The sequence below is a fragment of the Petaurus breviceps genome, unplaced genomic scaffold (assembly GCF_028583685.1).
Source record: "Petaurus breviceps papuanus isolate PSGF00001 unplaced genomic scaffold, PetGlider_PUasm1.0 90591, whole genome shotgun sequence".
Lineage (NCBI taxonomy): Eukaryota > Metazoa > Chordata > Mammalia > Diprotodontia > Petauridae > Petaurus > Petaurus breviceps.
The window spans coordinates 6,144,456-6,164,925 of record NW_027187280.1 but is presented as its reverse complement, the minus strand read 5'-3'; the positions used below and the strand labels follow the sequence as shown (position 1 = coordinate 6,164,925).

The 20,470-nt window shown below is 36.7% G+C and overlaps 1 protein-coding gene across 3 annotated transcripts in view; it reads left to right on the top strand.

Moving 5' to 3' along the window:
* CHD6 (chromodomain helicase DNA binding protein 6) overlaps nt 1–20,470 on the top strand; it is a 199,037-nt gene that overhangs the window by 107,380 nt on the left and 71,187 nt on the right. For all 3 annotated transcript variants that reach the window (XM_069063587.1, XM_069063586.1, XM_069063588.1), the window contains exons 16-18: nt 1,235–1,445; nt 7,207–7,402; nt 18,605–18,769. In XM_069063587.1, the coding sequence (XP_068919688.1) occupies nt 1,235–1,445; nt 7,207–7,402; nt 18,605–18,769 (572 nt within the window). The remainder of the gene's footprint in view (nt 1–1,234; nt 1,446–7,206; nt 7,403–18,604; nt 18,770–20,470) is intronic.

Below are 20,470 nucleotides of genomic sequence, written 5' to 3'. Positions count from 1 at the left end.
AAGTTCTAGGAGAGATAGCATTATAGCAGAAGGGTGTTTGGTTGTATCTGTGGCATATTTCATCAAGAAGTGTGGCTATCTCAATAGAGAGATTACATAACATGCAGTTAGTGACAGTTTGAATAAGAAAGCTGCAACATTTGGCTCTCGATCGTCTGTGTTAAGGGGGGTGAGGGGACTAGAGGTATGGATAATCCAGCAGTCATTTTTTCATTAGGTTTTGGAATGTATCCTCATACTTTGAATATGGGTGTGTCTTTTCTTGGAATTCATGACACTTCAAACTAAAGAAAAACTACGCTGTGAAAACCAAATTCAGCAAAAGCTAGAAAAATGTGTGGCTTTACTGTCCTCTTCTTCAGCTAAACCCCATTGTTAATTTTGTTTTTAAAGCAAGGTAGCTAAGTTTATATTGTATCTTACAATTTACAAAGTGCTTTGCATCCATTATCTCATTTGTCCTCTTACCTCTGTGAACTTTGTAGTACATGTATTATTATCTTTATTTTACAAATAAGGAAAACTGTTTTTCTAAGTAGTTGTGACTGGCCACGTGACCTTGGACTAGATGGCAAAACCCGGATGTGAACCTAGGTCTTCAGGCTCCAGGTCCCAGGGTGGCGGTTGTTGGTTTTGGTTTTGTTTTTGTTTTGTTTACTGCACTAAGCTACCTGCTTCTTAGAGCAGAGATGTATTTTATCACAAAGGTTATTGAAAAAAGCAGAGCAAGAGATGTTAATGTCTTAAAGATGTTAAAAGCACCTGTACAGATGTATTAACAGTTGGCATCAAGATTTACTAATTGAAAATTTTCATCAAGTCCTGAGAACTTGTTAAAACAGTATTCAGTTTGAATTTTAATTGGTTTAGACTTTCTGATATCAAAAAAAGGTTATAATGGAATTTCCTCTTAGCTTTCTGTGAAGCATTTTTCAGTCTCACTGGAGCTTAGGATGTGGCATCTAGAAAGCTCTTAGTAACTGTTAAAGAGTCCTTGTTGTAGAGATAGGTGCTAGCCTGCAAGGCTAGCCCCGCTGCTGCGCAGGTGGAGTCTGTTCATTTTACTTGGATGCCCACCTCCAGGGGATATGGGACTTGATGCCTAGAAATTAACTTTTTGGATATTGCTTTATTTTTCTCCTTTGGCTTTTAAGCTGTTCTTTACCAAGAAACAGATAATCTCTTTCATCCTGGTAATTTGTGCAAAGAATGGTTTTGTTCTGTACTATTGTAGGGGCTGAGGAGAAAATTCTGGAAGACTTCCGTAAAACACATAGTCCTGATTCTTTGGACTTTCAGCTGCAGGCCATGATTCAGGCAGCAGGCAAATTGGTGCTAATTGATAAACTGCTTCCCAAGCTCATTGCTGGTGGACATAAAGTGCTCATCTTCTCCCAGATGGTGCGTTGTCTTGACATACTAGAAGATTATCTCATCCAGAGACGGTGAGTAGTATGCTGAAAGAGCTACATGACAGGTACTATTCACTCCCTTTCTTTTGCACATTTGATCACAGAAGTGCACAAAATATGATACAGAGTAAAATTAACAGGACTGAAACTGTTGAATAAATCAATAAAAGAATGAATGAGGGTGCATCTATTACGTACTCACAAGCATTGTACTAGGCTCTATGGTTACACTCAGAAATGTTCTCCATGAGCTCATATCCTGAAAGGGGACAGCACCTGTAAGAGGATGAGGCTGTAAGACATTTGGGAAGTCCCAGTGGTCCTACAGATACAAGAGTAAAGTCAGGTGATGATATATCTTCTTCTGTGCCATTTTCATTGGTTAAAAAAAAAAAGTATGCATGTCTGATGTTGAACCATAAGACAGTACCAAAGACTTGAATGTTGAGGACTTTGTTTTCCCAGTCTTGAGTAGTTTAGCTGCTGAGTACACAAGAGCTGCAGCATCTACAGAGGCATTTGCCAGCTCAGGTCTCCACCACAGTTGTTCTTCTGAGCAAACTGCAAACAGTCAGTGATCTAAGGGGCACAGAGTCTTGTGCTATCTCCACAGGAGTCTGAGGGGAGATGGTGTCAAGGCGGTGGCAGTGGTTTGCCATACTTTGCACATACTAACTCCTGGTTCTCCCTCAGGATACCTTGCTGCTTGAGCTAGACTAGCTGCCCTGTCCCTTTGGTGATAGTTCATCAGCAAATAGTATTGGTGTTGCCTTGATGGTATGCCCTTCTCCATAAAGGTTGCTTCTCTGGGTAATGAAAGGAGATAAATTCAGAGAAACCTTGTAAGACCTGTAAACTGATATGGATGTGAACAACTATGTGTTAATCCACAGAACTATTATCAGATATACATACTTATGTGTGTGACTGTGTATATATTAATAGAGTAAAAGTTTCTTGAGTATATTTACCACATCTTCTTTATCTTTGTGTTTAAAGGTAGACAAAAAGCTTTCTTTCTCATATTGTTGTCCTTTGTGTCTTTCTGGCTTGAGTATTTCCTATTGTTAATACTACATGAGTTTGCTAAAAAACTACTGCTAATAATTCCCATTTAAACAAGGCACTTTTACATACATGATCTACATTGATCTTCATAATTAACCCTGTGATATAGACAGAGAAGAGATTTTATTCCCTTTTTACAGATAGAAAAATTAAGGCTGAGAGAATCTGCCCATTTTTCCTAAGGTGGTGGCCCTGGTAATTGAGTTATTGGCCTTCTGATTCCAAGTCTAATATACTTTCTGCTCCTCGCATTGTATAAAAATAAAACTTCATGTAGTGAACCAGCTGATCTTCATTATTTAAAAATGACTAATCCTGAATTACCAAATCGATGGGTTATATCAACTCTTTAAAAAGTAAAAAGTCTGCATAGTATTGATAATGAAGTGTTGTCAGGTTTTTTTTTTCCCTTACTGAACTAGGCCCCAAGTTTTTTTCTTGTTCTTGAGTTGATTTTCCTCTCTTAGTTAACCATTTACTTCCATTTAATTTTGCACCAGGCTTTGAGGCAAGCATGAAGGAATAACCAAAGGGTCTGCCAATCACACAAGTAATTTATGAAGCTCTCCTGTGGGTCAGGCACTGACGTAGGTGCTGAGCATTCAAGAATAAAATAATTGCTGCCTTCAGGGAGCTTCCAATGTTTCAGGGACTTATTTTAACCATTCTTTTGAACTTTTTAAAGTATATGAGATTAACAAGTTAGTAATTTGGACTTTTTTAACATTAGCAAGATTGCCTTTCCTAGTTTAGTGGCCATGTCATGCCTGTTGATGATTTCTTATCCTCCTCCAAGGTTGTAAAAGTTAACGTCATATCCATGGTAGTACTGTCCCAGGAGTCTCTCTTAACAGTGCACCAAGGGGCTTATGGAAGGCTGTGGTAGTATTCTAGGACTTTAGTACTGAAACATTAGGAAGATATCCTTCATATAAGTATATTGTTCCCTAATATCTCTAAACCTTTTTTTAAGGTAATATTTTCTGCTTTGACTGTCTCTTAGTATAATGGTTTTTAATAAATTTAGTATCCATGTTGTGACATATGTTTGCTCTTCATATTGTTGTTGTTATTTTTTATTTTAATGGATATCCTTTAGTTTTTAATATATTGGGATTTGGTGACAAATCCTTGCTTATCCTACACCACATCATTCTGTAATTTTATAGTCAATCCTCAATCATATCCTCTTTCTACCTTTGTTCATCCAGTCTAAAGAGTTTTAATCTTTATTCTGGCCACATGTGAAAGCTGTGCTTCCCCATTAGTCGACTGCTTGATGATTTTAGCCACCTTTCCCTGTGCCTTTTCTACTCTTCTTTAGCTTTCTTAATATGTAGCAACCAGAACTACACACAGAATTCTGGTATGGATATGTCTTGACTTTCTACCAGAAGTATTAGAAGGGAACAATGATTTCTATTTTGATAGAATATCAAATTCTGTCTTTCCTGAGGATGTTCACTTTTGTGTTGGTCTTTTGGGCTGGAGTAATAAATTAAATATGCATCTTAGGAGAACATAGAATTTTAAAAGTCACAAAATATTATAATTAGAAGGACTCTGAAAGATTAATTGCTCACACAATGCAAGAATTCCTTATAAAATCCTTGATCACCTAGTGCCTGGTTTTGAATATCTCATTGATAGAATATAAAGCCAGAACTAGCATATGGCAAATGAGGCCTTGCCTCAAGGCCCCAACATGGAGGGGAGGGGCAAGGGGTGTGCAGTCAGTGTTGTGTTCTTCTTTCTTGTGGCAACTACTGTCCACAATCTTGTGCTTCATGGTGCTTCCATATGGCATAGCCTTCTAGCCAGAATTCTGTCACTCTGGTACCCTTCTTCTTCTTCTTCTTTTTTTTTTTTGCTTTTAGGAGGGTGAAAAGCAGGGCAGTTAGAATTAAGTGACTTGCCCAAGGTCACACAGCTAGTAAGTGTTAAGTGTCTGAGGCCGGATTTGAACTCAGGTCCTCTTGACTCCAGGGCTGGTGTTCTATTCACTGTGCCACCTATCCACCCCTCTGCCACCCTTCTTCCCAACCTGTCTCTTCCCCCCACTCTTAATCCCACTTCTGTTACCTGATCCCATGGAATACCCTGCCCCTTCCCATTCAACTGTATTTGTCCTAGATGAAAAAATTTCTGATAGCCTATTCTATTTTGGACCAGGTATAATTGTTAGTTTTTGAACCCAAATTAACCTTATTCTACCTGTTCACCCTAGTTGTGCCCTTTGGAATCACATGGGCTAAGGATATTCCTTCATCCTCAAAGCATACCTACTGTGTTTGAAGATAGTAATTATCTTCACCCTAAGTATTCTTTTTCAGAATAAACATCTCAGTTTCCTTCATCACTTCCTCATATGACAGTTTCCAGACCCCTTGATATCTAATTTTTCCTTTTCTGGATATACTACAAATTTGTCATCATTGCTCTTAAAAGTATGATTTCTAGTAATGAATGGCCGTGTGTGGCCTCCCCATTTTAGAGTACATTCAAACTTTTACTTTCCTTTTTTAATGAAACGAGATTGTATTAACCTTATTTACATTTGGCCCTATTAGTCCCTTGTTAGTTTCAACCTATCTTTCCAACTGGAGCTCATCATTTTTGAATTCTGATTTCTTACAAATATCATAAGGATTACTAAACTGACCAGTTTATATGTATATTCTAAGAAGAATACAAGAAGCTTGTTATGAGTACATGGAGAATTTTTGGTAGATAATTATATTATCCAATTTAAACATTCCAAAAGTAGGTAGCAGTTAGTGGAAAAAAGGTTGTGAATTGGAGGGCAAAGAATGGTGAAGAAGTTGGGATGGGGTGGGAAAATAAGCATTTTTGTTGCCTCTGAAAAATTTGAAAGAGATAGTTGAAGGAATAATTGCACTCAGTCAAACCAGATGAATGAGGTTTTAATACAAAACCACTTTCATATTGAGCTAGGGGAAAAAGTCATGCTGGTATGGAAAAAACAAAACCAAACCAGAAACTAATTGAACTTGTTAATAGCCAAAATTCTAAAGAATTTTCCATCAATCAAGTTAGTATAATTTTTTATGTTCCCTTGGCAAAATATCCCCTTCTTACTAAGTATGCTTATAAAACTTTAATTCCCTTTATAATAGCTTCTCTTTATGAATCAGCATTCTCAGTCCTATTTTTAATCAAATTCAAACTAAGAAACAAACTAGAGGCTAAACGTGACACTTAGCAATCACTTTCAAAAACTATACCAGGAATAAAACTGTTGGTTCACAAGAAATAGAATCAAGGGTCTTACTAATTTATTTGACTTATTGAGTAAACATTTAACAATTTTTTGATACCAAACAATGTTGTTATATGTTGAATAAAAGTTTTCTTTTTGAAAAACTATAATCTTTTTTTAAATTTCTTACATATACATGCATAATAAACTCTAGAATTTATTTCTTTGCATATTGAATAGGAAGTTTTATTCCCAAACCTAGGGAGGGTTTACTGAAAGCCATAGGATAAAGGAAACAAAAAAGGTGGGAACCCTTGAGAGAGAATATACTGTCCCTCTCAGCCTCATGTGTCATCATCAAAATCTTAAATGTGTCTTTATCTCTATGTTGTTATCAGGCAAAGCAAAGCAGGTAGCCTTCAAGCACAACACTATGGACATCCCTTATGTTAACATTCATAAATTAATCAGCCATCCAGCAACCTACTAAATCAGAAATTCAGTATCTGTTTTTAACAGAAAGGAAAATCTGGTAAATGACTAGATAGTTGAGGTATCCTTTATCACCACTTTATATGACTTAAGTTTAAAATATGTCTTTTAGAAACAGTACTTTTATCTCTTACTATTTTCTTCTTCCAGTTGCTCTTAATTGTGCTTTTACCCTCAGGTTCATAGATTTTCACGCAGGCATAATTTACTGACATGTGCTATTCTCGCACACGTTCTGTTATATGTATTTATTTGGAACAAGGTATATGAACCCTTCCATTGCCATTTCCATTCACAAACTCCTTTCTTATTCACCATTTTATGTTTAAAATTATGCACTTACTTTGTTTCTGTTATCTACATTCTGGGCCTTGATAAACATCTTGAAGTCTATTTGTGTTAATCCTGTCTTCATTGATACTTTTTTTTGAAGAATTATTGAGATTTACCTCTACTACTGATCTTTCATACCTGATGTTTTCCCGGTACCCACTTTTAGGTGGTAGGGTTTTATTTAATTGTTTAAATTTCATTGACCAGTTTTTTTTACTTAATATTATAAGTCATTTCTTGACACTTCTGGTTGTTGCCTGAGTCTTTTGATCAGATTTGAGTCACATCTTACTTTCCCTTAAAAGAAAGATTAAATTGAGACATAAAATTAAACCATGGAATATACTTGGGGTTGACTTTGTTACAAAGTTCAGCCTTTATAAAGGAGATAAATTTTAATCTAATTCTTTTTAACCTGCCCTACTTCAAATTTTTATACTAGTATTAGTTAACTGATTTTTCAGAGGAAGATTTTGTCACCCGGTGTAATAATAGTGGATAATAACTGGTAAATTTTTGGGGGAAAAAAAAGATTCTTTTTTGGCCATAGTGCTATTGTGTGTAAACAAAATGATAAAATGTAAAGTCTTAGTCATATAAATTTCTTATGTTTTTAACTATTCTCCTTTTAAAATGTGCTTATTTGATGCTTAAACTCTTGCTATTTTGGGGTACCTCCAGGTACACATATGAACGGATTGATGGCCGAGTACGAGGAAACCTGCGCCAAGCTGCTATCGATCGTTTCTGTAAACCAGACTCAGATCGCTTTGTCTTCCTCCTGTGTACCCGAGCAGGAGGCCTTGGTATCAATCTCACTGCTGCTGACACCTGCATCATTTTTGATTCAGATTGGAACCCACAAAATGACTTACAGGTAACTATTGATAAATATTTTACTTGGTCACCCCTGAAATCCATAAAATAAAGGCAGTAGGCCAGAGTTACTACCATAAAAAGTTACTTCTGCCCAATGTTATAGTGAGCGCTAGATATCTGGATCAGTAGTTCCTGTCAAATAGGAAAACTTAAAATGGAAACTTTAAGTCTTCCAGCTAAATAGGATTCATTGTTTTCTACTTTGAATTGCAACATTGGTTCAGATTGGCTAATATGTTTTTTTAAATCCTTGATTTCATTGATGTGGCTACTCTTTGATCAATATAAATTGCAACACTTCCGTAGATGATGTGGTGAGGGCTGCAGTAGGGATGACTTGAATTCAAATACTTACTGATTCAGATACTTATTAGTGGTATGGTTCTAGGCAGGCTGCTTAACTTCTTTACCTCAGTTTCTTTATCTATAAAAATGGAAGTGATAATAACATTACCTCATAGTTGCTGTCCAGATCAAATAAGTTGATACAAAGTACTTTTTTCCAAGTTAAGGTACTATAGAAATGCGAGGTAAAATTGTCGTCATTGTCTGAGTAATTGTAGATGACTGTTTCATAAGTTTGATGAAAAAAAATACATCACCTGCTGGCCAGTTTTCTGATAATGAAACTTCCAAAGCTGAACTAGAATCCTTGGACAAAAGATAGTTTTTCATCAGGCACATACTCAAACCCAACTGAGAAGGATCTGTTAGAGGTTTTCTGCGAGAGCTTTTCTAAGAACTTGGGGTTAACTCCATGCTGCAATGAAGCATTGAAGTAAAACTTTGGGATGGGTTGGCTAAAGCTTATCCTCAAAAAATCTGTTGAGAATTAATTGATATTTGGATCAAAGCTGGGTTTTTCTTGTAAGCAGTCAGGGTTTTAAATTTGGTATCCAGTTCCTTCTGTTCTTACAACATCCAAGTAAATAAGTAGAACCAATCACTGCTGCCTCCTGGGTCCAGTTTTTTTAAACAAATTGTATTAATTCCTTTTGTTTTTACATCACAGTCATTTACATCAAGTCCAGATAAAGAAACCCACCATAATTACTGTATGAATCTTCTCTTTTAACAGACAAAATCAGTTTTGTAAAACCAACAAAGTGACTGCTTCAGTAATATACATCCATAGCATTCCCCACCTGTAGTTCCCTATTTCCTCCTGATATGGAGGACCAAAATGTCATTACAGCTACTCAACATTCAGCTTCATTTCACTGGATTTTTGTTTTGATTGTTTATGTTATCATAGTCATTGTGTATTTTGTTTTCTTTCTTCTTACTTTACTTTAAATAAATGCGTTAAAGAATTGGCCTGAGTTCAGAAATCTTGGATTCAAACCCTACCCTTGACACAGACTGGTTGTGTGACATTGAACAAATCACTTTACCTTAGAGTGATAACTCTCTTGATTTTTAACCACTTATCCATTGAGGGGTGGTCTTTAATAGTCCTGATTATTTTGAGAAATAAATGGATTTGGTGTTTTCAGACAACTTTCCTATTATAAGTTTCATGCCAAGTTATATTGATAGAGTTTCCACATTTGAAAAACCCCATTAACAATGAAATTACAGGTTCAATCACTGTTCTTATCTTACTTTACTCTGGATCAGTTTACTTAAGTTTTCCCATGTTTTATATTCTTTGTTTCTTTCATATGCTGGAATTTTTTCAGCCAATTGATATAGATACCCACTTTGTTTCCAGTTTTTAACTACCACAAAAAGTGCTGCAAAGAATATCTTGTTATATATGGGGTCTTTCTTTCTGTCTTTGACCTCCTTATTGCATATGACCACAGTAAGTAATAGGATCTCTGTGTCAATAGTTTAGTGACTTTTCTTCCCTAATTCCAGATTGTTTTTCAGAATAGGATCAGTAAAAAGTTCTGTTAACAGTGTAGTGGCATGTCTATCTTCTTACTGGCTACAGATTATTCTATTTTCATCTTTTCTTATCTTTGCCACCTTACTAGGTAAAACCTCAGAGTTGCTTTATTTCTCTAGTTACTAGTGATATGGAACAGTCTTACATAGGATCATTGATAATTTCTTTTCATTTTTGTCCACTTTTACCCATTGTGTTGGGGAATGGTACTTAATGGTTCTGACTGTATTTTGAGGATTAAATTGATTTGGAGAATAAGGCATGGTAGGATTGTTCCTTTTAATCAGATATTTGGGTAATAGAGTACTATCATCTTTACCATATATTCACAAATTATCTTGATACTATAATAATTGGTTCTTTATTTTATCTGGGCTATCATTTGAAACATTAATTTCATCATATTATAGACATATGGAAGTACTAATAAAATGCCAGCCAAAAAAAGAGTTTACCAAAGATTCCTTCATTTAAAAAACAGCCAGTTGGATCTTTTTTAGGACAATTGAGTATGCCAGTTTAGAAAATCAAATGAGCAGAACAGAAACTACAGTATCAAGAGTAAGTGCCATAGAATTCAAAGGAGGGAGAGATTTCTCTAAGTTGTAGAGGATCTAGAAAATTTCACACTATGAGGAGGCATTTGAGCTGCTTCTTTCGAAAGATGGGTAGATTTGTATTGGTGATGTGCCATGGAGGATAGCATTTCAAGGAAAGAGGAGTGGTATAAGTGAACAAAAGCATGGAGGTAAGAAAGTATTAAGAAAGTGTCTGAAGAATACAGATGAGTTATTGATAAGGCTGGTAAGGTGGTCTATGAACATATTATTGAGGGCCTTGAATGCTAGACTAAGAAATTTAGATTATCCTTTTAGTGAAGGCTCCCAACATTTTACAGGAAGAACTATGTTTCATCTCCTTAAAACTTAAGATCACAGTATCAAGGGTGAAGTAGAGAGGTTGGATAAAGTTTACAGAGAAAGTTGTGAAAGCATTAGCAGGTCAGGAATGTTTTTTACAGTTATCATTCTCTTCATTAGAAATCCAATAAACCTTATAGCAAAGAGGGCTTTAGAGGTAATTGGGGGGAAAGCAGCATTATTAGTATCATCCAACTTAGAGCTTTGTGATGCATAAGAATGTAGTATTACAGAAAGTACTAGAGATAATTGTGCTGCAGCCTGCTCTCTTGTGATTAGTGAGTCTCTGCCAGGGCTCAACATTTCTGGAAGGTCCCAGAAACGCTCACTTCATTACCCACTTAGCTCGCTCCACCTTATTAGCATCCTTGCCCAGCTCCGGGGCCTGCTCTCTCCTGATTGGTGACTCTTCCCCATTCTCTCCTATTTGCCCACCTACCTGCTTTTCGGCTCCATTTTATGTTCTGTCTTCATGTTAGATAGAATGTAAGCTCCTTGAGAAGAGATCTTTTCTTGTGTTATATTCCCAGCACTTAGTACAGTGCCTGGCTTATAGTACGTACTTAATAAACGCTTTATTTAGCTCCAGAAATTTCTCTGTAGAATATCCCAATCCACTCAATATGCCTGCTAAGAAATTAGGTAGCATAGAAGTTTTTTGATCTAGAGAGTAACATGATCACAGTAGTATTTCAGGATGATTATTCTTAGCATTAGGAAAGACTAGCTAGAGAAGGGAAAAAACTGAAGGAAAGGAGAGCAGTCCAATGAGGTGATCAGGTTGTATTATAAAGGGATAAATGGAAAGGATGAACCATCTGATAGAAGGAATAAAAATCAGTAAAACTTGGTAGCGGTTTAAAATATAACAATAAGAAATTAATCATAAGTGAAAGAATAATAGTACCACTACCAGAAATGGGATAGGAGTGGCTAGGTGGCACAGTGAATAGAGCACTGGCCCTGGAGTCAGGAAGACCTGAGTTCAAATGTGATCTCAGATACTTAAAACTTATTAGCCATGTGACCTTGGGCAAGTCACTTAACCCCAATTGCCCTGCCTTTCCCCTCTAAAAAGAAAAAAAAGAAAGAAAGAAATGGGACAGCAGAATAATTTTCATTTTAGACATTTAGTTGAAGCTGTGGCAGAATAGACAAGTAGAGATGTATAAAAAGAAGATGGAATTGTAGGACTAGAGTTAGGGAGAAAAGTCAGGATTAGAAATTTTAAGTTTTAGTAGTCTTCTCAATTACTTGGCTCAAAAAGAAAGTAAAGAAGGTTGAGTATGCATATGCATTAAGGTAGTTACTGGATGAAATTCTAAGCCTTGAACATTGGGAGAATGTCAGTATTTTAAGTAAAGAAGTTTGGGAAGATTATGCCTGATAGTCTCTTTGTCAAGTAAAATTATAGTATCGTGGAATTTTGGGGTTGGTCAGACCTTAAAAGTTGACTTTTTTAGCCATTACTAAAAGCATATCCATGTATTATCCCATTGGATAATAATGAATCCCTGGGGTTTTAGGTACTACCCCTGTCCAGTCATCTGTTATTCATAAAGAGAAGGGATAATTTCCTGTTCTGAAATAAATCTTTTGTTCTGCTTCTAGAAATTGTCTTAGTCATTCAGCATCATCCAGAGATAGGATAATGAAGCTGTTCAGTCACACTGTTGTCAGTGACACAGAGAAGAGATTACAGGGACTCAGTGGCCTTAGAAACAGCTTTGTTTTCAGTACCCTAAGGGTGCAAGTCCAAGAGACTCAGTGGCTCTGATGAGACTTAAGTAGTTTCTAAAGCAACTCTGATCAAGAGCAACTTTGGGAGATCTCAGAATTATATATGCCAATTTGTAAAGCATTTTTATATGCACTAGCACATTTAGTCCTCTCGATAACCATATAAGGTAAGGAAAGTAAGAACTTAGGGCAACTAGGTGGCACTGTGATGTTAGAGTCCTAAGCCTGGAGTCAGGAAGACCCGCATTCAAATCTGGCCTCAGATTGCTTACTTAGTTGTGTGATCCTGGACAAGTCACTTGACTCCATTTACCTCAGTTTCCTTATGTGTAAAATAAGCTGGGGAAGGAAATGGCAAACCACTCCAGCATCTCTGCCCAAAAAACCCCCAGAATAATGGGGACATGACTGAACAAAATCAAAAAAGCAACAGCTATTTTTTTTTTAATTCCACAGACAGAGGAAACCTAAAGCTCAGAAGGGTTAAGTAATTTGTCCTAAGTTATGCAGTTTCTGAATGGCAAAGCTAGATCTTCACCAAGTCACATATTTTAGAATTAACAGGGACCTCTGCAGCCAAATAGTCCAGCCTATACATTAAAAGAGTTCCCACTAGAACATACCTGATGGGTGGTTGTCAGCATAGAATCTGTGCTTGGAGATACCTGCTGACGGGACATATTTGTATAGCTCTAATTAGTCTAAATTTGCTTATTTCCACTCACTTGACCTCATTTTGTCCTCTGGTGCCAAACAGAACAGGTCTGATTCCAGTTTCCTATGATAGCAATAGCAGAATAAGGTCAGGGAGGCTTTCTACAGATGTTGTTCCCAGGCCTTCAGGTACTTAAAAGCAGCTAGCTCTGCATTGATTGCCATTCCCAGTATATCATGCTGCCTTTCTATCCTAGTCTCTGGTAACATTTAGTCCTTGCTTGTTCCCATGCATGGTTATTCCTGGTCAGAAGGCTTTGGAGAATCACAGTGTCAGGGCTAGCCAGGGGTTCTTATCCACTTCAGGGCAGAACTTGCATTGGCTCTGAGAGGTCAGGGATTCATTAGGTCAACAGACTCAAAGAGATACTATTCCTGCTGTGTAGGGACCATTCTCCATCTCCTCTTACCTTTCTCCCCAGCTTTTCAGCTCTCTTTTAGGTGTTGACTCCCCCCACTTGAATGTAAGCTCCTTAAGGGCAGGGACTGTCCTTCTCTTTGCTTGTGTTTGTATTCTCAGTGCTTAGCATAGCGCCTGACACATAGTAAGTACTTAATAATTCCTTCTTTCCTTGATGACATCATTAGAACTGGCCCAGAAATAAACCAGCCTCATATATAAGGGTGAAGGCATGCTTCACTGGAAAATTAAATGAGGGTCATGTAACAATCATAGTGCATTTACAATAGTTTTCTTGATTACTTGAGAATAGATTAAACTGGTTTATTGTCTCTGGTCTATCTCTCCAAATGACTGCTACCTACATCAAAATTGTTAAGCAACGGTCCATGTTTTGTTTTGTTTCTTCCTTTAGGAGTTTGTCATACACAATATATACTAATGTCATAATTCACCTTGAGCTGTCTTACTGCAGCATCTACCACCAGGAGTCAGAGAGAAAGTAGCTATATAGGGCATCAGAGACATTAAAGGTATTAGAACCCAGTTTTAGGAATTGGCTAGTGCCAAATACATAGATGGTTCCATTACCATTACAGTCAGTGCTGAAGGACCTAAGTAATATTATTGGATTTTCTGGATGATGCGGTATAAAACCTGACATGTTGCCTCATTACAATACTGATTCAACTTTGGTGAGCATGTATCTACCTATTTTATATCTGCCCTGATACCAAACAGTGTAGCCCTGTAGTTGCATTTGTTGAGAATTCCACATACACACGAGAGACCTTGTTTGGAAAGCACCTTTAAAAAATATTTTTTATTCTACTGAATCATGGGTCAGTGGTTTTTTTTGTTTTGGTGTGGGGCATAGTGGGAGTTGTAATCAATATACAATAAACTCAGTGGGATTTTATATTCTTTATACTTCTCTGACATTGGTATGACTGAAGAAGTTTTCTGCTGTAGAAAAGCATCTACATAAGCTATAGAGAATAGTCAACCTGTCCCCTTTCCATATTCCCATTAGATACCTTCAATACAAGTATAGACCATTCTCATAGAGATGAGAAAGTACACATATGGTTTGGTATTTACTGATGTTTTCTTGGTCTCCTTATTTTGCTAATAGTGCTGTGTGTTATCTGGGCCCAAAATGGATTTGGATGGAGGACTTAAGGCCCGATCTTATTTGAGAAATTTTGCAGCACTTGGAGTGATCCCATGCTGCCCATTGCCATAAAAGTCTACCTTCATACTAGCAGTAGCCTCTCAGTGATTCTGATTAGTAAAAATAATAGAATATCCTAAGTTCATAAGAACTACAGTTGCAGTCTAAAAGCAATGGAAAGACACACAGTTGGATATAAACAGTTTGTAGGATGTTACCAATTATTATTTGTGCATATGAAGTAGTAAGAAAACATCACGATGGTTAAATATAACCAGAAAAATCAGTGAATTTTCATGTATCTACAGTGGGGGATAATAGATAAATGAAGTATTGCCCTGATATTCACAAAAATTGGAAGAATCAGATAAAATCCTATAGCTTTTTGGGTAGATCCTCTATAGAAGACTTACATAGAGGTGGCCAGGAATCACACAGCATAAGAGGTTGTGGAGGCGGTATGACCTTCACAGAAAGGAGGATAGACCTAAGATGCTGATGAAATCTGGAACCAAATCTTAATGCTGAGATAAAATTAGATAAAACCTACAGGGAGAGAGAGAGAAAGGGAGGGAGGGAGAGAGAGAGAGAGAGAGAGAGAGAGAGAGAGAGAGAGAGAGAGAGTGTGTGTGTGTGTGTGTGTGTGTGTGTGTGTGTGTGTGTGTGTGTGTAAGAATTTAAATTCTGATTTCCTGCCTCAAAGGAGGAAGTGGCTGATTCAGCCAGCAGTGTCCTCTTACTCAAGTTTATAGTCATATCCCCTTCTGAAAAGTGGCTGCTTTTAAACCTCCCTTTCCCTAACAAGGGGATGCACAATGCTGCCGACCCTTGGATCAGAGGCTCTCTCCTCCCTTTCTGTTCCATGTGGGCCATATCTACCTGTTTCGTTCTGATTCCTACTGTGGATGTTGCTGTACCCAGAATGACAACTTCTTGCCTGAAGCAAAGCCTTGCAGTTGTATAGGGGTTTCAGAGACGGTAGTGGGGAACTCCCCAAGTTCAAAACACTTGTGTAGTTCTGGAAAAGGGAGAAGCTTCTTTTTAGTGGCATTCTTCCTCCCATTGGCTCCCTTTTCTTTTATGATCTCTCTTTTCCTTATTCAAATGTCTTGTTTCCCTTGGGCTTCCCCTATACTTCTCAGAAATCTCCACTAAGGCCTGATAGGAACCTGTGGGTCGGTTTGCTTCTATCAAAACCTATTCTCAGTTATCTGACACCTTGGAAAGGTTCTTAAACAAATGCAAATTTGGATGCTGGGTTAAATGTATTTTTAATGTTATCTTTAAGAGGCAAATCATTGACCAAAGTAATGATTTTTAAAAATAAAATTTCACACATTAGGGGTAGTTTAGTGGGAAACATGAATTTGGGAAAATTCCCATAAAAATCACACCACATAAGCAATTATCACCTCCAATGTGGACATACTCAAAGACTGGAACAAACAGTAGAAATTTTGATGTAAGTCCCTGACTTCTTCCTGTTTTTCTCACCAGTACTTTTTTTTAATATCACTGTCTCTTTTCCTTTAGTCTTCTTCAGTAAAGATTTGGTGAATGATCCCTGTACTATACAATGAAAGAAAAAATTATGATCCTGTGAATAGTTCAGGCAAGTTATTAGTTCCATACCAGCATCTTAAAACTGTTCCAGTCCCTCAGTCCTGATTTAGGTATATTTCCATTTTGATTTGGGGTTCATGTGCTGAATCTTATGACATACCTTATGAACTTTCAGAACTAAAAAGGGCTATTTTTAGTCCCCAGTACTAAAGAGATTATCTAGTTCAGTTCTCTTGTTAATGAGAAAACTATGACCCAAGAAAATTATCCTTGGACTAATTTCTTTTGCTTTCCTGATCTTGAATATTGCATTCTTACCTCATTTTCTGATTTAGAAAACAAAGACTCTGTAGAATCCTTCTATAACTTTTTAGAGATATTTATTTGGTCTGTTCCTGAAACAGCAAATATATCAAAGTTGAGGCATGCAAATAAATATTACCCTCCCTTGTTTTCAACAATTTTTATTCAGAATATTTCTGGAGTTCATATTTATAAAGTTTTCATAAAGCCCATTTGTAAATAGCACAGGAAAATCACATCTTAGTTTTGACCAAAAGTTACATTATCCAGTCTGATCACTGGCCTTTTTTTTTTTAATACCAGATATATCTCTTAATGGCTTTAGACTGTTTTCAAAAATCAAATTACTTATATTTTTGCACAAACAAAGCCAATGCGACCAAGATTAGGATGGAAGCAGAAATCTGGGAAAGAATTTTTACAACTAGTGTCTCTGATAAAGGCCTCACTTCCAAAATATATAGAGAACTGAGTCAAATTTACAAGAATACAAGTCATTCCCCAGTTGATAAATGGTCAGAGGATATGAACAGGCAGTTTTCAGAGGAAGAAATTAAAGCTATCTATAGTCATATGAAAAAATACTCTAAATCACTATTGATTAGCAAGATGCAAATCAAAATATCTCTGAGATACCACATCACACCTATCAGGTTGGCTAACATGACAAAACAGGCAAATGATAAGTGCTGGAGAGGATGTGGAAGAATTGGAATGCTAATGCATTGTTGCTGGAATTGTAAGCTGATCCAGCTATTCTGTAGAGCAATTTGCAACCATGCCGAAAGGACTACAAAAATATACATATACTTTGACCCAGCAATACCACTTCTAGGGCTGTATCCCAAAGAGATCATAAAAATGGGAAAAGGATCCACATGTACAAAAAATATTTATAGCAGCTCTTTGTGGTGGCCAAGAACTGGAGATTGAGTGGATGCCCATCAATTGGGGAATGACTGAACAAGCTGTGGTATATGAATGTAATAGAATACTGTTGTGCTATAAGGAATGAAGAACAGACGAATTTCAGAAAAACCTGGAAAGAAGTTACATGAACTGATGCTGAGTGAAGTGAGCAGAACCAGGAGAACTTATACATAGTAACAGCCACAGTGTGTGATGACTGACTTTGATAGACTTAGCCCTTCTCAGCAATGCAAGGTCCTAAAACAATTCCAAAGACCTTATGATGGAAAATGTCATCCACATCCAGAGAAAGAACTATGGAGTATGAATGTATAGTGACACACACTACTTTGTTTTGTTTTCTTTCTCATGGTTTCTCTCATTCATTATAATTCTTCTATGTAACATGACTGAAAATATGTTTAATAGGAATGTACATGTAGAGTCTGTATCAGATTGCATGCCATCTTGGGGTGGGGGGAGAGGAGGAAGGGGGAGAAAATTTAAAACTTATGGAAGTGAATGCTGAAAACTAAAAATAAATTAACTTTTTAAAAAAAGGCAAAAAAAAAAAATCAAATTACTTTCAAATGATGAAAATTTGTTACCACTTAACAAATTCCAGAGAATATGCCTCAATCCCTGAAAGCATTGCTAACAAAGGAATTCCCAAAAATATTTTGAGCAATAGCAACACTGTTAGAATAAGCATATGGCTTTCGAGAGTGACTACTTTGAGAGTTCAGTTTTAATTTAGCTGCCTACTTTGATTTTTTTTTAAATCAGGCATATTCTTCCATATTAAATAATTCGTTGTAGTGGAAAATATTGCTTCTGCCTGTTAAATCAGTAAGCATTTATTAAGCACCTACTACATGTTAGGTTCTGGGGATAGAATACCAAAAATTAGATCATCTCTATCTTCAAGGAGGTTGCAATCTATCAGGGAAAACAAAATGTACTCATTTAATAAAAGCAAAATATATCAAGGTAATATGGAATTGGCTGAGGCCCTAATAGTTAGGGGAGATTAGGAAAAGCCTCAACTAAGCTTCGAAAGAAACTAATGTATTTCAGGCATGGAAAATAGTCTGCTAAGACAGAGACAGGAGGTAGGGAGCATAAATTAGAATGATCAAAGAAGAGTAAGGTCTCATTTTTCTGGATCTTAGAGTATATGAACAGAAGTAGTATGTAATAAATTTGGAAAAATTAGATTTACCTCAGACCATGAAGGATTTTAAATGTCAAAGCAGAGTTTATATTTTTTTCTAGAGGCAGAAAGGATGCACTGCTTGAGATTCTTGGACAAGTAATCGACATGAATCATGCCTGGACTTTAGGAATGACATTGGCAGGTTGTGGAGGATGATGGATTAGAAAAAGTAGTGATAATATAGAAAGATCAGTTAGGAAACTATAGTCTAGGTGAGACGTGATGAGGGCTAGAACCAGGAAATGTAGTCATGTAAGTAGAAAAAAAATGGGCTAGATATAAGAAGTGTGGAGGTAAGAGCTACAAAACTTAGAAGTTAATCAGATAAGTGAATTAATGTGTTCTTTGGCCTTCTTAATTCCACTAGGCTCAAGCTCGCTGTCACAGAATAGGTCAAAGTAAGGCTGTGAAGGTCTATCGTCTCATTACTCGAAATTCCTATGAACGAGAAATGTTTGACAAAGCCAGTCTGAAGCTGGGGCTGGACAAAGCTATCCTGCAGGACATTAATCGAAAGGGAAGCACAAATGGGGTGAGTATAACCACCTACGCTTTCTGAATGTCTCCCCCACAGCTACAATGAGCAAGTATTACAGAGTGATGTAGGCTCTTCTTGCCTGTCCTCAGGATTCCAGTAAACCTGACTCCTTGGTTCCTGGCAAGTATTCGTTTGTGTCATTCAAAGCATTGTTAGTTCTATGTAGGCAACTCCTATATTTCAAAATAGGTTGTAGTCATTGCCTGCTTAATTCTTAAGCTTCATTTAGATCAGTGCTTCTTAACCTTTTTTGTGAGGTAGCTCGGTGACACAGTGGATAGAGAACTGGGTCCTGGAGTTAGGAAGACCTAAGTTCAAATCAGGCCTTAGACACTTACTAGCTGTGTGACCTTTGACAGGTCATTTAACCTGTCTACCTCAGTGTGATAAACTGTAAAATTGAAGATAATAATAGCAGCTACTTCCCAGGGTTGTTGTGAGGGTGAAATGAAATAATATTTGTAAAGTACTTAGCACAATGCTTCAGCCAAAGTATATGATATATATCTGTGTGTGTGAGAGAGAGGATAATCCTTTGGCAATTTTATGAAGCCAGAAGGATTTCAAGTGTTTAAAAGAAGACGACCTCTTCTCAGAATTATATTATTAAATGAATAAAATAGGATTGTAGAAGAAAATAGTTATATTCAAATGTTTTAATAAGAAAACTTCTTACATTTGTATTTTTAAGTACATAAATAACACAGAATTATAGAAGAAAATAGTTATGTTTAAATGTTTTAAAGAAGACCTCTTCTCAGAATTCTTTTTTTTTTTAATGCATAAAATACATTGGATTATAGAAGAAAATAGTTATACTGAAATAATTATAAAAAAAATTTTGGAAGGGGGAAGGCAAGGCAATTGGGATTAAGTGGCTTGCCCAAGGTCTCACAGCTAGTAACTGTGTCATGTCTGAGGCCAGATTTGAACTTAGATCCTCCTGACTCCAGGGCCAGTGGTCTGTTTACTGCACCACCTATAGCATCTCCCAAAATATATATATTTTTAAGTCTATGGACCCCAAGTTAAGAATTCTTATCTTAGGGGATAATTAAGACTCATGACTGCATTTTGCAGATAAGGAAAATCAGGTTCAAAAGTGTATGTTTAAAGGGTGGCCAGGTAGCACAGTGAGTAAGAGCACCAGCCCCAAAGTCAGGATGACCTGGGATTGAATCCGGGCTCAGACACTTAGCACCCACCCAGAAACACCTGGCCATGTATCCTTGAGCAAGTTACTTAACCCCAATTGCTTGGGGGCAGCCAGGTGGCTCAGTGAGTAAGAGTACCAGCCCCACAGTCGGGATGTCCTGGGATTCAATCTGGGCTCAGATACTTAGCACCACACCCAGAAATAACTGGCCATGTAACCTTGAGCAAGTTACTTAACCCTAATTGCTTTAAAAAAATAAAAGTGTATGATTAAATTTCATGATAAGCAATTAAAAAGCACTTTATTACTACCATAGCAGTTTGTCTAAGGAAAATGGTAATGATTTACTAGAAGTTAGGGGAAAAAAGCAAAAGGAAATTCAAGAAGAAATTGTTGGGAATTAACAAAATGCTGTGGATGTTACTATAATTTATTAAGCTATAAGACCACCTTTTTCTTGGAAAATATGAACCTATATTTCCCTAGTTTTTAGTCATGTACTTCTGTTTCTCATGTCTTCATTTTTTCAAGGAGCCACA